Raw genomic sequence first — 15492 nt, 5'->3', positions numbered from 1 at the left:
TGAACATTGATTTGAAAATGGTTCAAAACCTTTCACCTCCAGAAGGCTTCCTTAATCACTTCTCTCTGTCCCTTCAGCATTTATATTCAGTGCTCAATTTATACTGCAGGTCTGCTTCAGTTTGTCAATATGGTCTGGAATTTAAACTATGGAAATGATCATATAAAATATTGACGGTCTCTGGTGGGACTAAATAAAACTTGCAGGTAGGTTCCTGCCAAGGACCCCAGAAGGGTGATGGATGATCACTCAAAACTGGTATAGTTCACAAGAAGGAAGTGGCAAAAGTTCTGGGGGAGGAATATGGTGTATCAACCTAATCTTTGTTTTTCGAAAGACATTTGCTTGTTTTTAGCAGGGTCAAGGATGGAGTTGCTGCTTGAGCTTCACTGTGTTAACAATGAAGGTTGCTTTTATGTGCTGCTGCTAGGGCTGCTCAGAGAAGATACACGTCATGTGAATTCCCTGCCCTACTTTTTTTTTTTTTTTAAACCTGTTCAATTGCTACTGCTTTTAAATTTAGGGTTATTAATGGGGAAGGAAGCTTGAGAGTAGGAATACAAGAGAGAAAAACCCATTATAGTCCTTTTATTGTATTGACCAGTCTACTGTTGTCATTGTTCTTATTCATTCTTTAATGGAAACTGTTCAGGCATGCAATAGGAAAATCTGCCGTTTTAACCCCTTCAACCAAAGTTTAAGTTTTTGTAAAAAGTGATTTAAAAAGTTGAGGATGTGGACTTGATAGCAAGTATGCTGTTGCTGTTCACTAAGGGGTACATCTGTTCCATATGGTGAAAGTTACTTGAATAGTACTTGTTAATAGGTACACAACTCAGTGTTGCTTTGTTATTTATGTGAGTATACGCTGATCTTTAGATAGTCCTTTAGGGAAAGAGAGCCTTTTGATCCCTTTGTTAATATACTCAATAACTGCTGTTTGACAGACTTGTAAGTGTAGAAAAGTTAAATATTTGAATTTTACGTTATTTTACAGTATTTTATACTTAGCAAGACAGCATATCATGTGCATGCTTTATGTTATTTTTTGTATAGCTGTGAAGTACTTGAAAAACTTGGTGTAAAATGTAATACATGTAAATATTCATTCTAAAGTTATCTTCAAGTCATAGAAATCTCTTTTACAGATAGCAACTTGAAAATAAAAGCAAGATTGATGAATTTGTTACTTATGTGAATTAATAAAGTGATAATGATTAATGCCAAATTAAAATAATTTTCTCTTTGCCTTTATCCAAGGTTTTGAAATGGATTGGATGTTTAAAAAATATGAACATGATATAAGCATATTTTAAAAGTCTAGATTTTGAAAATTTCTTACACGTGAGCCCTGTTTGTCAGTCCCAGTTAGTAACCTTAGGCATGCTGAAAGAGGATTAAGTTTCAGACCAAGGGTAAAATTTCTTGGTAGTCTATAGGGTGAGTTGATTGAAAGTAAAAAGATGGGACTTTCACTTGATGGTTATAATTTAGTAGCAAGTTACAAATAATTTGGGCTGACACTGAAAGAATAGCAGAATTGATTTTTAGCTTACCATTACATTTGTTTTCTCTTACTAAAGGAAAAGTAATTGGAAAAAATGGCAAAGTTATTCAAGAAATAGTGGACAAATCTGGTGTGGTTCGAGTAAGAATTGAAGGGGACAATGAAAATAAATTACCCAGAGAAGACGTAAGTATTTAAAATGTAATTTCTTTCCCTCTTTAAAATGTCCTTTTTTTTGGCCAACTTAATAGTTGTAAACATTTTGTCTGTTTTATCTGATACAGAGGGTTTTCCTTTCTTTTAAAATTATGTTTTTATAACAATATTTCATACACTTAAAAAATAAGTCATTTTCTACTGTGTGGGCCTTGTTCTTAGTTGTTTTGATAGTACTTCAGTAAAAGAAAGTCAGTTTTGATATAAAGATTTCTATTTGATAATCTTAACAGTTATTTTTCATACGTAGAGTGTAAAGCTGTAGAACTTGATACTCCCAAAGGGTTTTTTTTAAAAAAAAATTTCAATAGTTTTTGGAGTACAGGTGGTTTTTGGTTACATGGTGAAAGTTCTTCAGTGGTGATTTCTGAGATTTTAGTGCACCTTATCACCTGAGCAGTGTACACTGTATCCAGTATGTAGTCTTTTATCCCTCATCCCCCTCACAAACTTCCTCCCCGCTGAGTTGCCAGAGTCCATTATAGCATTCTTTTGCCTTTGCATCCTCATAGCTAAGCTCCCACTTAGAAGTGAGAACATACGATATTTGGTTTTCCATTCCTGAGTTACTTCACTTAGAATAATGGCCTCCATCCAAGTTGCTGCAAAAGACATTATTTCGTTCCTTTTTATGGCTGAGTAATATTCCATGGTGTGTATATACCACAGTTTTTTTGTATCCACTCATTGGTTGATGGGCACTTAGGTTGGTTCCATATCTTTGCCATTGTGAACTGTGCTGGCAAAGGAATTGTTGATTGTACTCTCCTTAACTGTTCTATACAATCTGAAAGTATTGACTATTTCTTAATTGAAATCATTTTACGCTTTTACATTGCTATAGAATCTGAAAGTATTGACTGTTTCTTTTTTCTTTTCTTTTTTTTTTTTTTGTGGAGACAGTCTCACTCTGTCACCAGGCTGGAGTGCAGTGGCACATTCTTGGCTCACTGCAACCTCTGCCTCTCTGGTTCAATTGATTCTCCTGCTTCAGCTTCCTGAGTAGCTGGGACTACAGTTGTACACCACCACCCCCAGTTAATTTTTGCACTTTTAGTAGAGATGGGGTTTCACCAGGTTGGCCAGGATGGTCTCAATCTTTTGACCTCATGATCCGTCTGCCTCTGCCTCCCAAAGTGCTGGGATTACGGGCATAAGCCACCGTGCCCGGCCTTGACCATTTCTTTCTTTTTTTTTTTTTTTGACCATTTCTTAATTGAAATCCCATCATGTTTTTACGTTGCTATAGAATCTGAAAGTATTGACTATTTCTTAATTGAAATCCCCTTATGCTTTTATGTTGCTATTCTGGTCGTAGCTTTCTAAAATTTTTCATCTTCTTTCTTCCCACATGTTGATATTTTGTCCCTAATTTTGTTCTTTGCTCCTTTTACATCATTTTAAGGATCTCACATTGATGGCTTTAGTGATCAACTCTATATACTTAAGCTTTGTGTTCCTGAATACAAGACAAGGATTTTTCACAAAATTATCTCTCAGAAAGCAGTACACTCACAACTTCTTGAGCTTTGCACAATAGAGTATTGTATGGGGAGTTTGTTAACCTGTTGGATAGAGGATCAGTCTTTTAAAAAAGAGAGAAAACGATATATTTAGCCCAGCCAAGTATTTAGTGTTGTAAAGATATCAAAGATAGCCACTTCCTTTATTCCTTTTAATTAGAATGTGGAGGTGAATATACTAAGAATGAATGAGGAAAACAAATATTTAGGTATCATACAGATGAATACTTGTCGCTTGGAATGCTGTTTTCAGTGATTTCATTCCACACTGCATTAAAAAGTGCAAATCTTGCATAACTTATTCTTCATAAGTACTCCTGCCCCATTTTGCATTAAGATGGCTTAGATAAGGATTAAAACTGATGGTCTTACGCCATTATTATTGTCATTGTTTTCGTTAATGCTTAGTATAACTAACGGTAAGATGAATAGTGAACCGTTTGGCATACAACCAGTGCCTAACAATTGGTCTGAAAAATCATAATATTTATTGGCCAGGGCCATTAAATTGGTTAACTATGAATTTCTAAGCTGGATATTAATGTCTTCTCTTAGCTTGATTTATTCCCAGTTGCTTTTCGGTATTTACTGTTTTGTAGTAAGTGTACTCTTCTTGGGTTCCTTCATAAGTAAGAATTTACCGTACTTTCTTGTGTTTGTAGTTTTAGCCATTGTTACTGTCATTTCTATGCCAGGGTTAAGAGACGTAAATGCTTACAGAGGCCAAGCAGTTATGTGATTAGGCAAGTTGGAATGTATAAGATAGGGATGGAAAGGACAGTGTCTTTCTTAATGGGGAATGCATGCCTTATTTGTTGCTACAATGATATTTTTTGAGAAGCAGGAAACCTATAATATTCAGAATTTTTCAGTTTTCAAAACACTGCATGCTAAAATAAATCTGAAGGTTGGTATTGGCTTATTGGGGGCCACCATTTCACAATTTAAGTTGGAGACTCAGTCTATAACTTGTTTACTCTGAAGACTTTGGTGATCTCTTCCTAGCCTGAGATGACCTTTCCTGCATTTGTACTATAGCAATTATTGTCTTTATGATTGGGTTTTTAATGATAGTCTTTCCGTCTTACTTATGTTTTGTTTTCTGGTATATGTCTCCAAACCAGTTATGAACTCCTTGAAATCAGGAAGTCAAACCCGAACTTCCATATTCTCCATTCTCCCCTATGACTATGAATTGAAGAGAATGGGCACTTGATAAATATTTTAAGACATTTAAACTTAAAAAAATTAAGTTTGAGTTTTTAATTATTAAAGTTTACGTAAAGGTTAGAATAATACAGATGGGTATAATATCAGAAATAAATGTGTATCTGTGCTTTGTACATGTCTCTCCTTTCCTCTCCATGCCTACTAGGCTTTAACCTGTTTAAACTACCTTTGTATGCTTTTATTTTGCATTAAAAACAATGCTACAGTCAACATCCCCTGTGACTCTTTGCCAACTATAACTGGAGAGGAAATTCCTCGAAGTGGATGTGATAGATCAAAGGTTTTATAGTATTTAAATTTTTAGAGCTTGGTAATTACTTTCTCACACATCACCACCACCAGTGTAGGAAATAGGTCTGTTTTCCACATACTCGCCAATACTAGGTTTTATTAAATTTTAGTTAATACCATTACAGTAAGTGTACACTTTATCTTTCTATATGTTTAAAAGACATTTTTTTATTTTTCTGTAACCACCTTTTTGTCCTTTATGTATTTTTTGTCTTTAGTATCAGTGGGTGATAAGATCATTGCGTGTTTCTTTTGACTTGATTTCTTTTTATCCTGAGCAGGCATTTTAAAATTTTTATATTGTTGGATTTTTTAGGCTTTTGCTTTATGACTGGATTTTCTGTCATGCTTGGCAAGGTCTTTCCTGTTCCTAGATCAGAGATCTTAATCTCCACTTGTTTTTATTGTTGATGGTTTTTAGTGCATAAACTTTTTGCTCCAGTTTGGTGTAAGGTGTCAGGAACAGGGATTCAGATTTTTCTTAGTGCTAAGTGATTATCTCAGTGTTATCTATTACATATAAATAATCAATTTTTAATATTTAAAAAAAAACTTTTAAGTTTCTCCAAAATAACTTAGAAAAATGAACTAATACTCATTAGTAATCATTTACTCTTTAAAGTTTACCATTCCTTTTCTTTGGTGGTAACTAAAGGTGATAACATTTCCCATTCAAGGTCAAGGCATTGTATATTCTCTTACTCCGTGAAGGTTATCTGTCTGGAATGACTATGTATTTGGCAAAATTTTATTTATTTTTAACATTTGTTTCACATAACAATATTCTTTCTTATTCCCTTAACTTTTCACACCTGGAGTGGCATAATTCACTTTCTCCTTAAATTCCTGTTTTTTGATCATATCATTAATGCTGTACAATGAGTTTTTTATGAGAATGTTTATTTTTTTTTCTGAGAATTTTGATTATCTTTAGAACAGAAACTTTATTCTTACACCTTAGCAGAAGATCCTGGCAGTTAACAAATAGATGTTATTTGGAATTAGGTAACTAGATGAAATTGACTGGCTCAATTGCTAATTTTATGACTTCAGCAAGTTATTTTGTTAACCGTGTAAAACTGGGATACTATTTCTTAGTTAATTTTTAAAAGCATGAAATAAAATACATGAAATGCATAATACAGACCTGAAAACAGGCTATATGTTTAAGATTTTTTTAGGTCCTTGCCATCCCACCCCCTTTTTTATTCACTTTGAATGCCCTTTTATCTGCTTGTGAACTCCTGAGGTCAGTGTTAAGACTTCCCCACTCCCTAATCTTAAATTAGTTTCCCTTGTTTCACACTTTCATAGTTGAAATGACTTCTTCACAGCTACTGCAAACCTCTGTAATAGCTGTGCTGTATCGCTAGCACTTGCCCTGTTGCCTAAGTTTTAAATCAACTGTATCTAAAAATCATTACTCTTAAAAATTACTTTGAAAATAATTGAGTCATATATAGAACTAAAATGTCTTAAGCCATGCTTAGTTTCATATTTAGAACCAAAAATCCCTAAGCCATTCTGTTTAAGTAACTGTTAGAAACTATTCTGTAAAATGAAGAAAATGAGAGACATGGAAACTGATTGGGGGAGTTAAACTTTACTCTCATTTTTCTCAGCCATTAAGAAGCTGGAAGTATGTTTCTTTAAAGAAGAAAAATTCACAGTGTGCCATCGTATTTCTCTTTTCTGCCACTTTTTAAAAACCTTCTTATTCAGAAATTCAGCAAAGTAAACCAAGTTTGACCTAATACTTTGATTTACCTCTACATATCTTAATAATTCCTTTAATTTTACATTCTGTAAATATTTATGCTCTGGAGGTGATATTTCTTTTAGTGATCAGGAAGTACCTCTTGTAGTACACAGACACTTAAGATTTTGTTATCTGAGCACATACTGTAGGGATAAGTGGGCTAATGTGCTTTATTATGCTTTAAAGCTATACTTACTGAGAAGATACATCTAGCCTGTAAGTTCATAGCCAGTTTGAAGGAAAATTGTTTATTTTTGTTTTTGGAGACAGAGCCTTGCTCTGTTGTCCAGGCTGGAGGGCAGTGGCACAGTCTTGGCTCACTGCAGTCTCTGTCTCCCAGGCTCAAGCTATCTTCCTACCTTAGCCTCCCAAGTAGCTGGGACTACAGGCATGTGCTACTGTGCCAGCTGATTTTTGTATATTTTGTGGAGACGTGGTTTGTCTATGTTGTCCAGGCTGGTCTTGAACTCATGAGCTCAAGTGATTCACCTGCCTCAGCCTCCCAAAGTGCTAGGATTATAGGTGTGAGTCACCATGACCTGCCAGAAAATCATTTTAACTTTAAAAGTTGATTTATGTACTTGGAAAATTAAATTGATTATAAATCAGAAAACTTGGTATAAACTGATTTTTAAAAATGATTTTTAAAGTGTTTAGCACACAGAACACAATTTACAACAGTAAATTGGGGTGCAAATCTGACAAGTTATTGAAAATCTGAGTATTTCAACTTATATGGATTTTAGCATTTTTTCCCCCTTAAATCTTGAAGTTTAGTACATGTAAATTGCTGCGTGTTTCAGAAGAGTTTTCCTAATTATATATTGGGGCTGGTACGGTGGCTCACGCCTGTAACCCCTTTGGGAAGTCAGTAATCCCAGCACTTTGGGAAGCCAAGGCAGGAGGATCGCCTGAGGCAAGAAGTTGGGCAGCAGAGCAAGACCCTGTCTCTACAAAAAATAAAAAATAATGACTGGTCGTGGTGACACGCATCTGTAGTCTCAGCTACTGTAGAGGCTGAGACAGGAGAATCACTTGAGCCTAGGAGTTTGATGCTGCAGTGAGCTGTGATTGCACCACTGCACTGTAGCCTGGGCAACAGAACAAGATGTCATCTCAAAAAAAAAAAAAAAAAAAAAAAAAAAAGGTAGGTTTGTGTGTGTGTGTGTGTGTGTGTGTGTGTGCCTGCCTGCCTGTCAATTTCATGTCACTTTCAGACTAGAACTTTGTTAAAATATTAAACACTGAAGACCGTTTTTTTTTTTTTTTTAAACAGGGTATGGTTCCATTTGTATTTGTTGGCACTAAAGAAAGCATTGGAAATGTGCAAGTTCTTTTAGAGTATCATATTGCTTATCTAAAGGTTTGTATATGGTTCATACTATATTCTGATATCGTTGCTGCGTTTACTACATAAATGTTGTACATTTGCTACAAATTTAAAATGTCCTCACATTAAACATTTTATATTTGAAGTAAACTTCAAATCTTTAAATATTTTTGTTAATTCAGCTTCAGATTTGCCATTTTTCTACATAAGAATTTAAAAAGGCTTTTGTCATCTTAAAATGATTGGCGTTGTGTGCATGGTTGCTCTTCTGAGTTTTTTTTTTTTTTTTTTTTTTTTTTTTTGAGACGGAGTCTCGCTTTGTCGCCCAGGCTGGAGTGCAGTGGCCAGATCTCAGCTCACTGCAAGCTCCGCCTCCCGGGTTTAAGCCATTCTCCTGCCTCAGCCTCCCGAGTAGCTGGGGCTACAGGCGCCCGCCACCTCGCCCGGCTAGTTTTTTTTTTAGTAGAGACGGGGTTTCACCGTGTTAGCCAGGAGAGTGTCGATCTCCTGACCTCGTGATCCGCCCGTCTCGGCCTCCCAAAGTGCTGGGATTACAGGCTTGAGCCACCGCGCCCGGCCCTTTCTGAGTTTTTATATTTCTTTCTTTCTTGTTTAAGAAATGATTACTTTCCTTTGTCTTCATGCAATTTGACTCTCAGATCACTTATCTATCTGCATGTTCATACTGGAACCATTTAGTTTTTACTTTGGTACTTTACATACAAATAGGGTACAGAACCAGGAGTGACATTGGGATTCCTTGGTAACTTTGGCATTATGCAAATCATCTGCATCATCTCCATAGACATTATTTGATAATTTGTAACCATTGTTAACAAAATAGTCTATTTGAGTTGATACATAAAGAGCAAGGGTTTTTAGAAAAATATGACCCATAAATTATTAAATATTTTCATTTTATTTTCTGCTCTTTCCCTTTTATTCCTGCTGTTTCTCTTTTTAAAGTGTAATAATATCCTCACCTGTTCTCTGCCTCTAGTATGTTTTCCTCCCAGTCTGTTGTATCATTGCTGCTGTTACTATTTTGAGATCACTGATAATGTCATTTCTTTTCTTTTGAAATTCATCTTTATATGAAAAGTCGCAATTAAAACTGGCATTTTGAAGCCAATGCTTTATCTTTCAGTACTCATCTTTTAACCAAGAATTTTCTCTAGACATCTAACCTTTGCATCTTGTAATGACCTCAATTTCTGAATGACCAAGTCTAGCAGTCCTTCTAGGTCACAACTCATGTGTCACTACTTTGATAGGAAAGTAGCTTGTTAATAGTACCTTTCATAGATGCTGCCTGTATCTCATTCAGCAGTTCTAACTCCTTGAGGGCAAAATCTGGTAATATTGTATAATTGTTAGTTATTTAATAACTTATTTTAAAGCTGTTAAACATCCCCTTGATTGGGGAGAGTCCATGTTGTCTTTTATATTGTATGCCTATAGCAGCATGTTTGGCACACTCTAGGCCGTTCAGTAAATGTTGAACTGAAACAGCAAATGACCTCATCAATTCTGTTGACTAGGAACACAATGCTCTTTACTATCTACTTGCCTAAGGTCACAGTTTTGGTAAGGAGTACAGCTCTAGCTCTAGGCTTTAGGAAGACAAAAAGTTATATATAAGAAGACTTACTCGTTTTTTTGTTTTGATTGTAGGAAGTAGAACAGCTAAGAATGGAACGCCTACAGATTGATGAACAGCTACGACAGATTGGTATGGGTTTCAGACCTTCTTCCACCAGAGGGCCTGAAAAAGAGAAAGGATATGCCACTGATGAAAGTACCGTCTCTTCTGTACAAGGTTCTAGGTCTTATAGTGGAAGAGGCAGAGGTCGTCGGGGCCCTAATTACACCTCCGGTTATGGTAAAAAAAACTTTTTTTTTGTAGTAGTAATGATAGTAGTTATAGTTTAGGTGCTCTAACACATTTTCTTATAATTAGTTCATTATCTTGGCTTTGAGGGTAGAAGGTAGTTTTGAAGGTTTGGTACATGTCTTAATAGTAGTGATGGTATACATTAAAATGACAGTAAAATATATAAAATTTCCAAGCAGTTATGTAATGAAGCAAAGCATGTTTTTAAGTTGGTAGTTCATTGTCATGTTCATTATATTTACAAAGAATACATATGTAACTTGTTTTTCAAATACTTTGCTAGTACAGTTTTATACCTTTCCCAGTAAATACCTAGTAATGGTGGTGATACTTTTAGGAATCATCTTTTGTCTACCCTCTTCAAGTAAAAAATGAAAAGTATGCGAATCACTGCCAAGGTTACATATAGCAAGTCTTTACTAGCTTTTAAAAAATATATTTACTCATTTGGCATATTTGAATATATTAACATCTCACATCTGGAATTATTTTGTTTAACAACATTTCACTAAAATGAAGGCTCTTAAAGCCAGAATCTAGTTTAACACTTCATAAATGAACATTTTCTAAAATACATTTCACTGTGAGGATTGGGTATAACCCAGGTAGGAAGGGGACAGTGGAGTGATGATAGTCAACAATTCTCTAATCCTAAATTCTCCCTTATTCTTCTTCAGCTTTGGAGTTGTTCCATTTTTCTACATTTGGACTTGGATCTTAGCAGTGACCTGATTTGTTTTTTTCCTTCGCCCATTTTCTTTCTCTTTTCCTGTTCTTTTCTTCACTCCTATACTTACTCTCTTTTGAGGAAATACAAAACATTTTCCAAAATGTAAGGCATTTAAGGAATATAGAAATAAATGCAAATTTCCTGCTTAATTGGAGGATCATGTAATGCTGACAAAGTTATATTAAACCTGAACTATCTTCAATTTGTTGTAGAGTTGTAAGTTTGTGTCCCTTCCCTTTAATATCATATCTTTATGTTCTCATTGTCTTACATATATATTTTTATTTAATGCAATATTGAAACCTAAATAGCAAAATTCTAATAAAGAAGTGTTCAGCATATAAAGGGATGAAAATTGCAAACTGTTATTATATTTCTGAAAATGTTTAATGCAAAAGTTAACCAGTAATCACATAGAAATTAAATATATTCTCATTGATTTTTGAACCATACATTATTAGCATAATCAGACTTATTGGATGATGAGTATGATGAATTCTTTGAATAATTTTATTAGCTTTTGTGGGAAGTCTGCTTATTGAGAGCTTACTCTGGCAAAATGCTTTTGTTGAGAGTAGATAATTTATGTGAGAGGTAGAGAAACATCATCTGGATTCAAGAAAGCTGTGCAAATTGTTCAGTAGATGGCACTCTTAGCTCTGAATCTTAGCGGAATTAATAACATTTTATTTCTTGAAATAGTTATCAAATCTGAGTGGGCTTGGAAAAGCAAGAAAAACCATTTGAATTTGGTTGTAGATGTTCATGTATACTTTATATGAGTGAGACTTTTAGTTGATTTTATATATATATATGTATATATATATATAAAGTATGAGTACTATAGTTTTATCAGTTTAATAGGAACTATAAGAAACATTTCCCAGTGTAACATCTCCGAAGTTGGTATGTGCGTTAAATTGGACATCTTACAACTTTAACAGCATTTTCTTTTTTAATGACACATAAAATAGTATCTTAAAATTGATGGCCTCTTGGAGTTCATAAAACGTGATTAGTTTTAGTTATTAAGCTTAGCACAACCAACCACTGAAAATGATATAAACCATCTTCATAAGGTGATTTTAGAAGTTTGAGGGGGAAAATATGATTTTAAAATTGGTTAAAAACACGATGTCATTATGTTTTGTTACTTTTTTTTTTTTTTTTGAGACAGAGTTTCGCTCTTGTTGCCCAGGCTGGAGTGCAGTGGTGCGATCTCGGCTCACCGCAACCTCTGCCTCCTGGGTTCAAGTGATTCTCCTGCTTCAGTCTCCTGAGTAGCTGGGGATTACAGGCATGCACCACCACACCCGGCTGATTTTGTATTTTTAGTAGAGACAGGGTTTCTCCATGTTGGTCAGGCTGGTCTCAATCTCCCGACCTCAGGTGATCTGCCTACCGTGCCTCCCAAAGTGCTGGGATTGTGGGTGTGAGCCACCATGCCTAGCCTGGTGTCGTTACTTTTAAAGCTTGTTTAAAAAGACTTTGAACCCCCAACTTGTATTTTAGAAAATTAAGGGGTTGGAATAAATGGTTTCCCTGATTTCATTAGAGTATTTGTTTTCAATTGCAGTAATAAATTATCACAAACTTAGAGGCTTGAACCACAGAAACTTACTACCTTATAGTTCTGTTGGCCAGAAGGCTGACATGGGTCTCACTGGGCTAAAATCTTGTCAGCTGGGCTCCGTTTCTTTCTGGAAGGTCTGGTGGGATTCCCCTTTCGGTAGTTGAGAAAGTTTCTCTACTTTTAAAGACCCAGTGAGATTAGTTTGGACCCACCTGGATAATCCAGGATAGTCTATCTCAGGGTCCTTAACCTTAGTCACATTTGCAGAGTCCTTTTTGCTATCACAGAAACATTTCATATGAATTATTAAGAATTATTTAATATGAATAATGTTGAACACTAGCCAATTCATTAAAATTTTGGGGGTTATGGCCTCAGTATCTGTTTTACCTGCTGAAATCTATGATTTAGACATTCCCTCTAAATATCTTGATACTATATGTAGGTTAAATTTAAGGAAGACTTTACTTGCTGTGACATGGGGTTAGATAAATACTACTCTGGATTTCTAAGGATACTTCAATAGGAACTTTTGAGCGAGTCTTCAAAATGAAGTATTCTTTATTTGTCCTGAATTTTGGCAATGGTTTCAGATAGGATAGGGTATATGTGTGTAAATAAATTCGGAAGTTCTTAAACGTTCTGAAAGGTTTTGTTTTTCACTATTCAAGGAGAGATAAATTGCCTTCATTGCAACTTTTATGACATCATGTTAATAAAGTGCTTTTTGTCATTTGGTGAAATAAATGTTAGGGGAGATTAATTCCCTTCCCCGAGATTCTAATCCCAACAAAGAATTGAAAGTGAGTAATAGAAATTTGATGTATTCTTTGAAAATACACATGTCCAACTACTTACTTGTTTTTATAATTGACTAGTTACATCTGTTGTTAACAACATGTGGAGAAAAGGTAGGCATCCTAGACTTACCTTTAAAGGAGAAAGGAAGTGAGTAGGCACCTTCATGTATAAAACTTCATATACATATATACATATACCTTCATGTATTAAACTTTACATTTTATTCCCTGCACCTTAATACTTAAAACTTTTTATGTCTGAAGAGCTCATTTTTTCCTCAAATGATTGCAGAGTTTAAATATAGGGAACTTAAAGGTATTTCATGACATCACTCTTATCTGAGAATTTAGCAAATGAACTTCAAAATAATGTAGCAGATTATTTGGTTGAGAAAATTGTTATACACTCTGCTAGGCATTTGAGGACATGTAAGATGGAGTTCCACCCTTTTATCATAGACCAATTTTGAAGTAATTCCAAAGGAGGAAAAAATAACACGGCATAGTCTTATGATAAATATGGGGCGATTTTAGGGTAACAAAAAATGGGGAGATACCTGTTTTAGTTGCAATGGTCTGGAGTTAGAAATTGAACTAGGCTCTGAAGGAGATATATTTGGTCATATAAGAGGGAAAGAGGAAGTGGCATCCCAGAACTAACAAGTAGAAATGAATATGATAGTGATTGAGTCATACGTATCTGACACTTTAGTTACAGTAATTATTAAATGATACTGTAGGTTTCTGATGATCTCTTTGTAGTGTTTAAATAAATTTTTGAAAGGTCACCATTACAATAGTTGCAGTGTTAGAAATGGTCTGTAAACTTTTAAAGGCATGCTGAGTATTTGTCTCACTGGTCATGGCTTTAGTTCTGTTGTCAGGTGAGAGACCTTCTGTTTCAGAGAAACCTTAAATTCTGTTTAGTTGTTGCACATACTAGGTTGGTGCAAAAGTAATTGCGGTTTTTGCCATTAAAAGTAAAAGTAAAAAAAGCAAAAAGTAAAAGTAATTTTAATGGCAGAAACCACAATTTAAGATGCTAGTAAAGCATGCTATCATTTTATATACAACCTACTGGAAAAATTATGATAAGCTGGAAGCTTGTAATAAAGATGCCATCAATTATAAGAAATATCTTGATTTCAGAGATGTTAACGTGAAAAGTATACCCTAGAATCAATGAAATGATGGTGAAATACACTATACAGTTAAACTATTCATTTTTCTAAATATGATTAATTTACTCAAATATTGGATAGAAGTTATTTTTATTGTATGAATAATTTAGGTTATTAAAACCCAAATGAGCAGAAACGTTTGACTATCCATGTTAAGTACATTTTAATATTGATATATGATGGACGTTCTGTGTGTGTTTTTTGTGTGTGTGCCAAAACCCAGGAATTAATGTTATGTGTATTTTCTGTAATTTTTCTGTTAACTGCATTTCTGCACATCAGTTTTTTTTTTTAACTTCCATGACTTTATATTTCCTGGATATTGTCCTTTTTTGCTGATGGGATGGTCACACCTTTGACTATATTACATGACATAGCCCATCTTAGACTGTAGTGAGGGATTCTTCTGCTGGTTTTGAAGAAGTGAGCAGCCTTCTGCACATCAGTTTATTTTTTAATCTGTATTAAGTAATAGATACTATACTATATTAATAGTATAATAATATTTGATTATTCCTTAGTACATTTCAGATTGATTTTAACTTTCATGGATCTTTCTTTGAAGCAGCCAAACAGTATTGCTTATTTAAACAATTTGTAGGAAATAATTTTGAACATTTTAAAAGCCTCTTTTTATAGAAATCTAATTAATTGGTTTATGTTCTTTTCTTTTCCAAGGTACAAATTCTGAGCTGTCTAACCCCTCTGAAACGGAATCTGAGCGTAAAGACGAGCTGAGTGATTGGTCATTGGCAGGAGAAGATGATCGAGACAGCCGACATCAGCGTGACAGCAGGAGACGCCCAGGAGGGAGAGGCAGAAGTGTTTCAGGGGGTCGAGGTCGTGGTGGACCACGTGGTGGCAAATCCTCCATCAGTTCTGGTAGTCTTTTCTATACTCTGTCAGCATCCTTTCTTTGTAAACAGTATAATTTTACACAAGTTAGTTCATCTCCCAGGGCCGTCCATTTTTGGAATTTTCTCTTTCTACTCACTGTCTTAGAGAAGGTAGTAGTAGATCATATAGAGTATCAGGAAAAGCCCTTGTAGAGTGTTTCTCAGTGAAGGTTTACTTAGAATATTCTGGTCACAACTTTAGTTGACAGCTTTTCTTTATATTATGAGGGTCAGATGTTTATCTCTTCAGGTTTGGGAGGCTTATTTAATTAGAAATTTTTTGTTTTCCCTAGAATTTTTGGGTTATGTGTTTTTGTTTGCCAGACAGACCCAGAGATTTCTAATGCACGGAGAGATGTCAGTAGTTTTCTATACTTAGTATTGAAAACTAAGTGAAGAGCGTTCTTAGCTATACTATATAGTACTTTGGGAACAGGGAAAAATTGTGGAATTAACTAAGTTTTTTAATCGTTTGAGGAATTGTGCTGTAAAGGAGTGTTTGGATGACTAAAGATTTGAGGGTGTAAGAAACATTTTACTTAATTCTGTCTTCTAAAATTTT

At 34.7% G+C, this 15492-nt stretch overlaps 1 protein-coding gene across 6 annotated transcripts in view; it reads left to right on the top strand.

Moving 5' to 3' along the window:
- FXR1 (FMR1 autosomal homolog 1) overlaps positions 1–15492 on the top strand; it is a 67672-nt gene that overhangs the window by 43900 nt on the left and 8280 nt on the right. For 3 of the 6 annotated variants that reach the window (XM_010352531.2, XM_010352527.2, XM_010352526.2), the window contains exons 10-14: positions 1584–1693; positions 7803–7889; positions 9531–9588; positions 9676–9738; positions 14713–14916. In XM_010352531.2, coding sequence (XP_010350833.1) covers positions 1584–1693; positions 7803–7889; positions 9531–9588; positions 9676–9738; positions 14713–14916 — 522 coding nt within the window. Of the gene's footprint in view, positions 1–1583; positions 1694–7802; positions 7890–9530; positions 9739–14712; positions 14917–15492 lie in introns of all 6 variants that reach the window. The other 3 variants (XM_010352528.2, XM_010352525.2, XM_010352524.2) reach the window with 1 other exon arrangement.

Source organism: Rhinopithecus roxellana, chromosome 1, assembly GCF_007565055.1.
Source record: "Rhinopithecus roxellana isolate Shanxi Qingling chromosome 1, ASM756505v1, whole genome shotgun sequence".
NCBI lineage: Eukaryota > Metazoa > Chordata > Mammalia > Primates > Cercopithecidae > Rhinopithecus > Rhinopithecus roxellana.
This window is presented reverse-complemented; position numbering and strand designations above follow the sequence as displayed.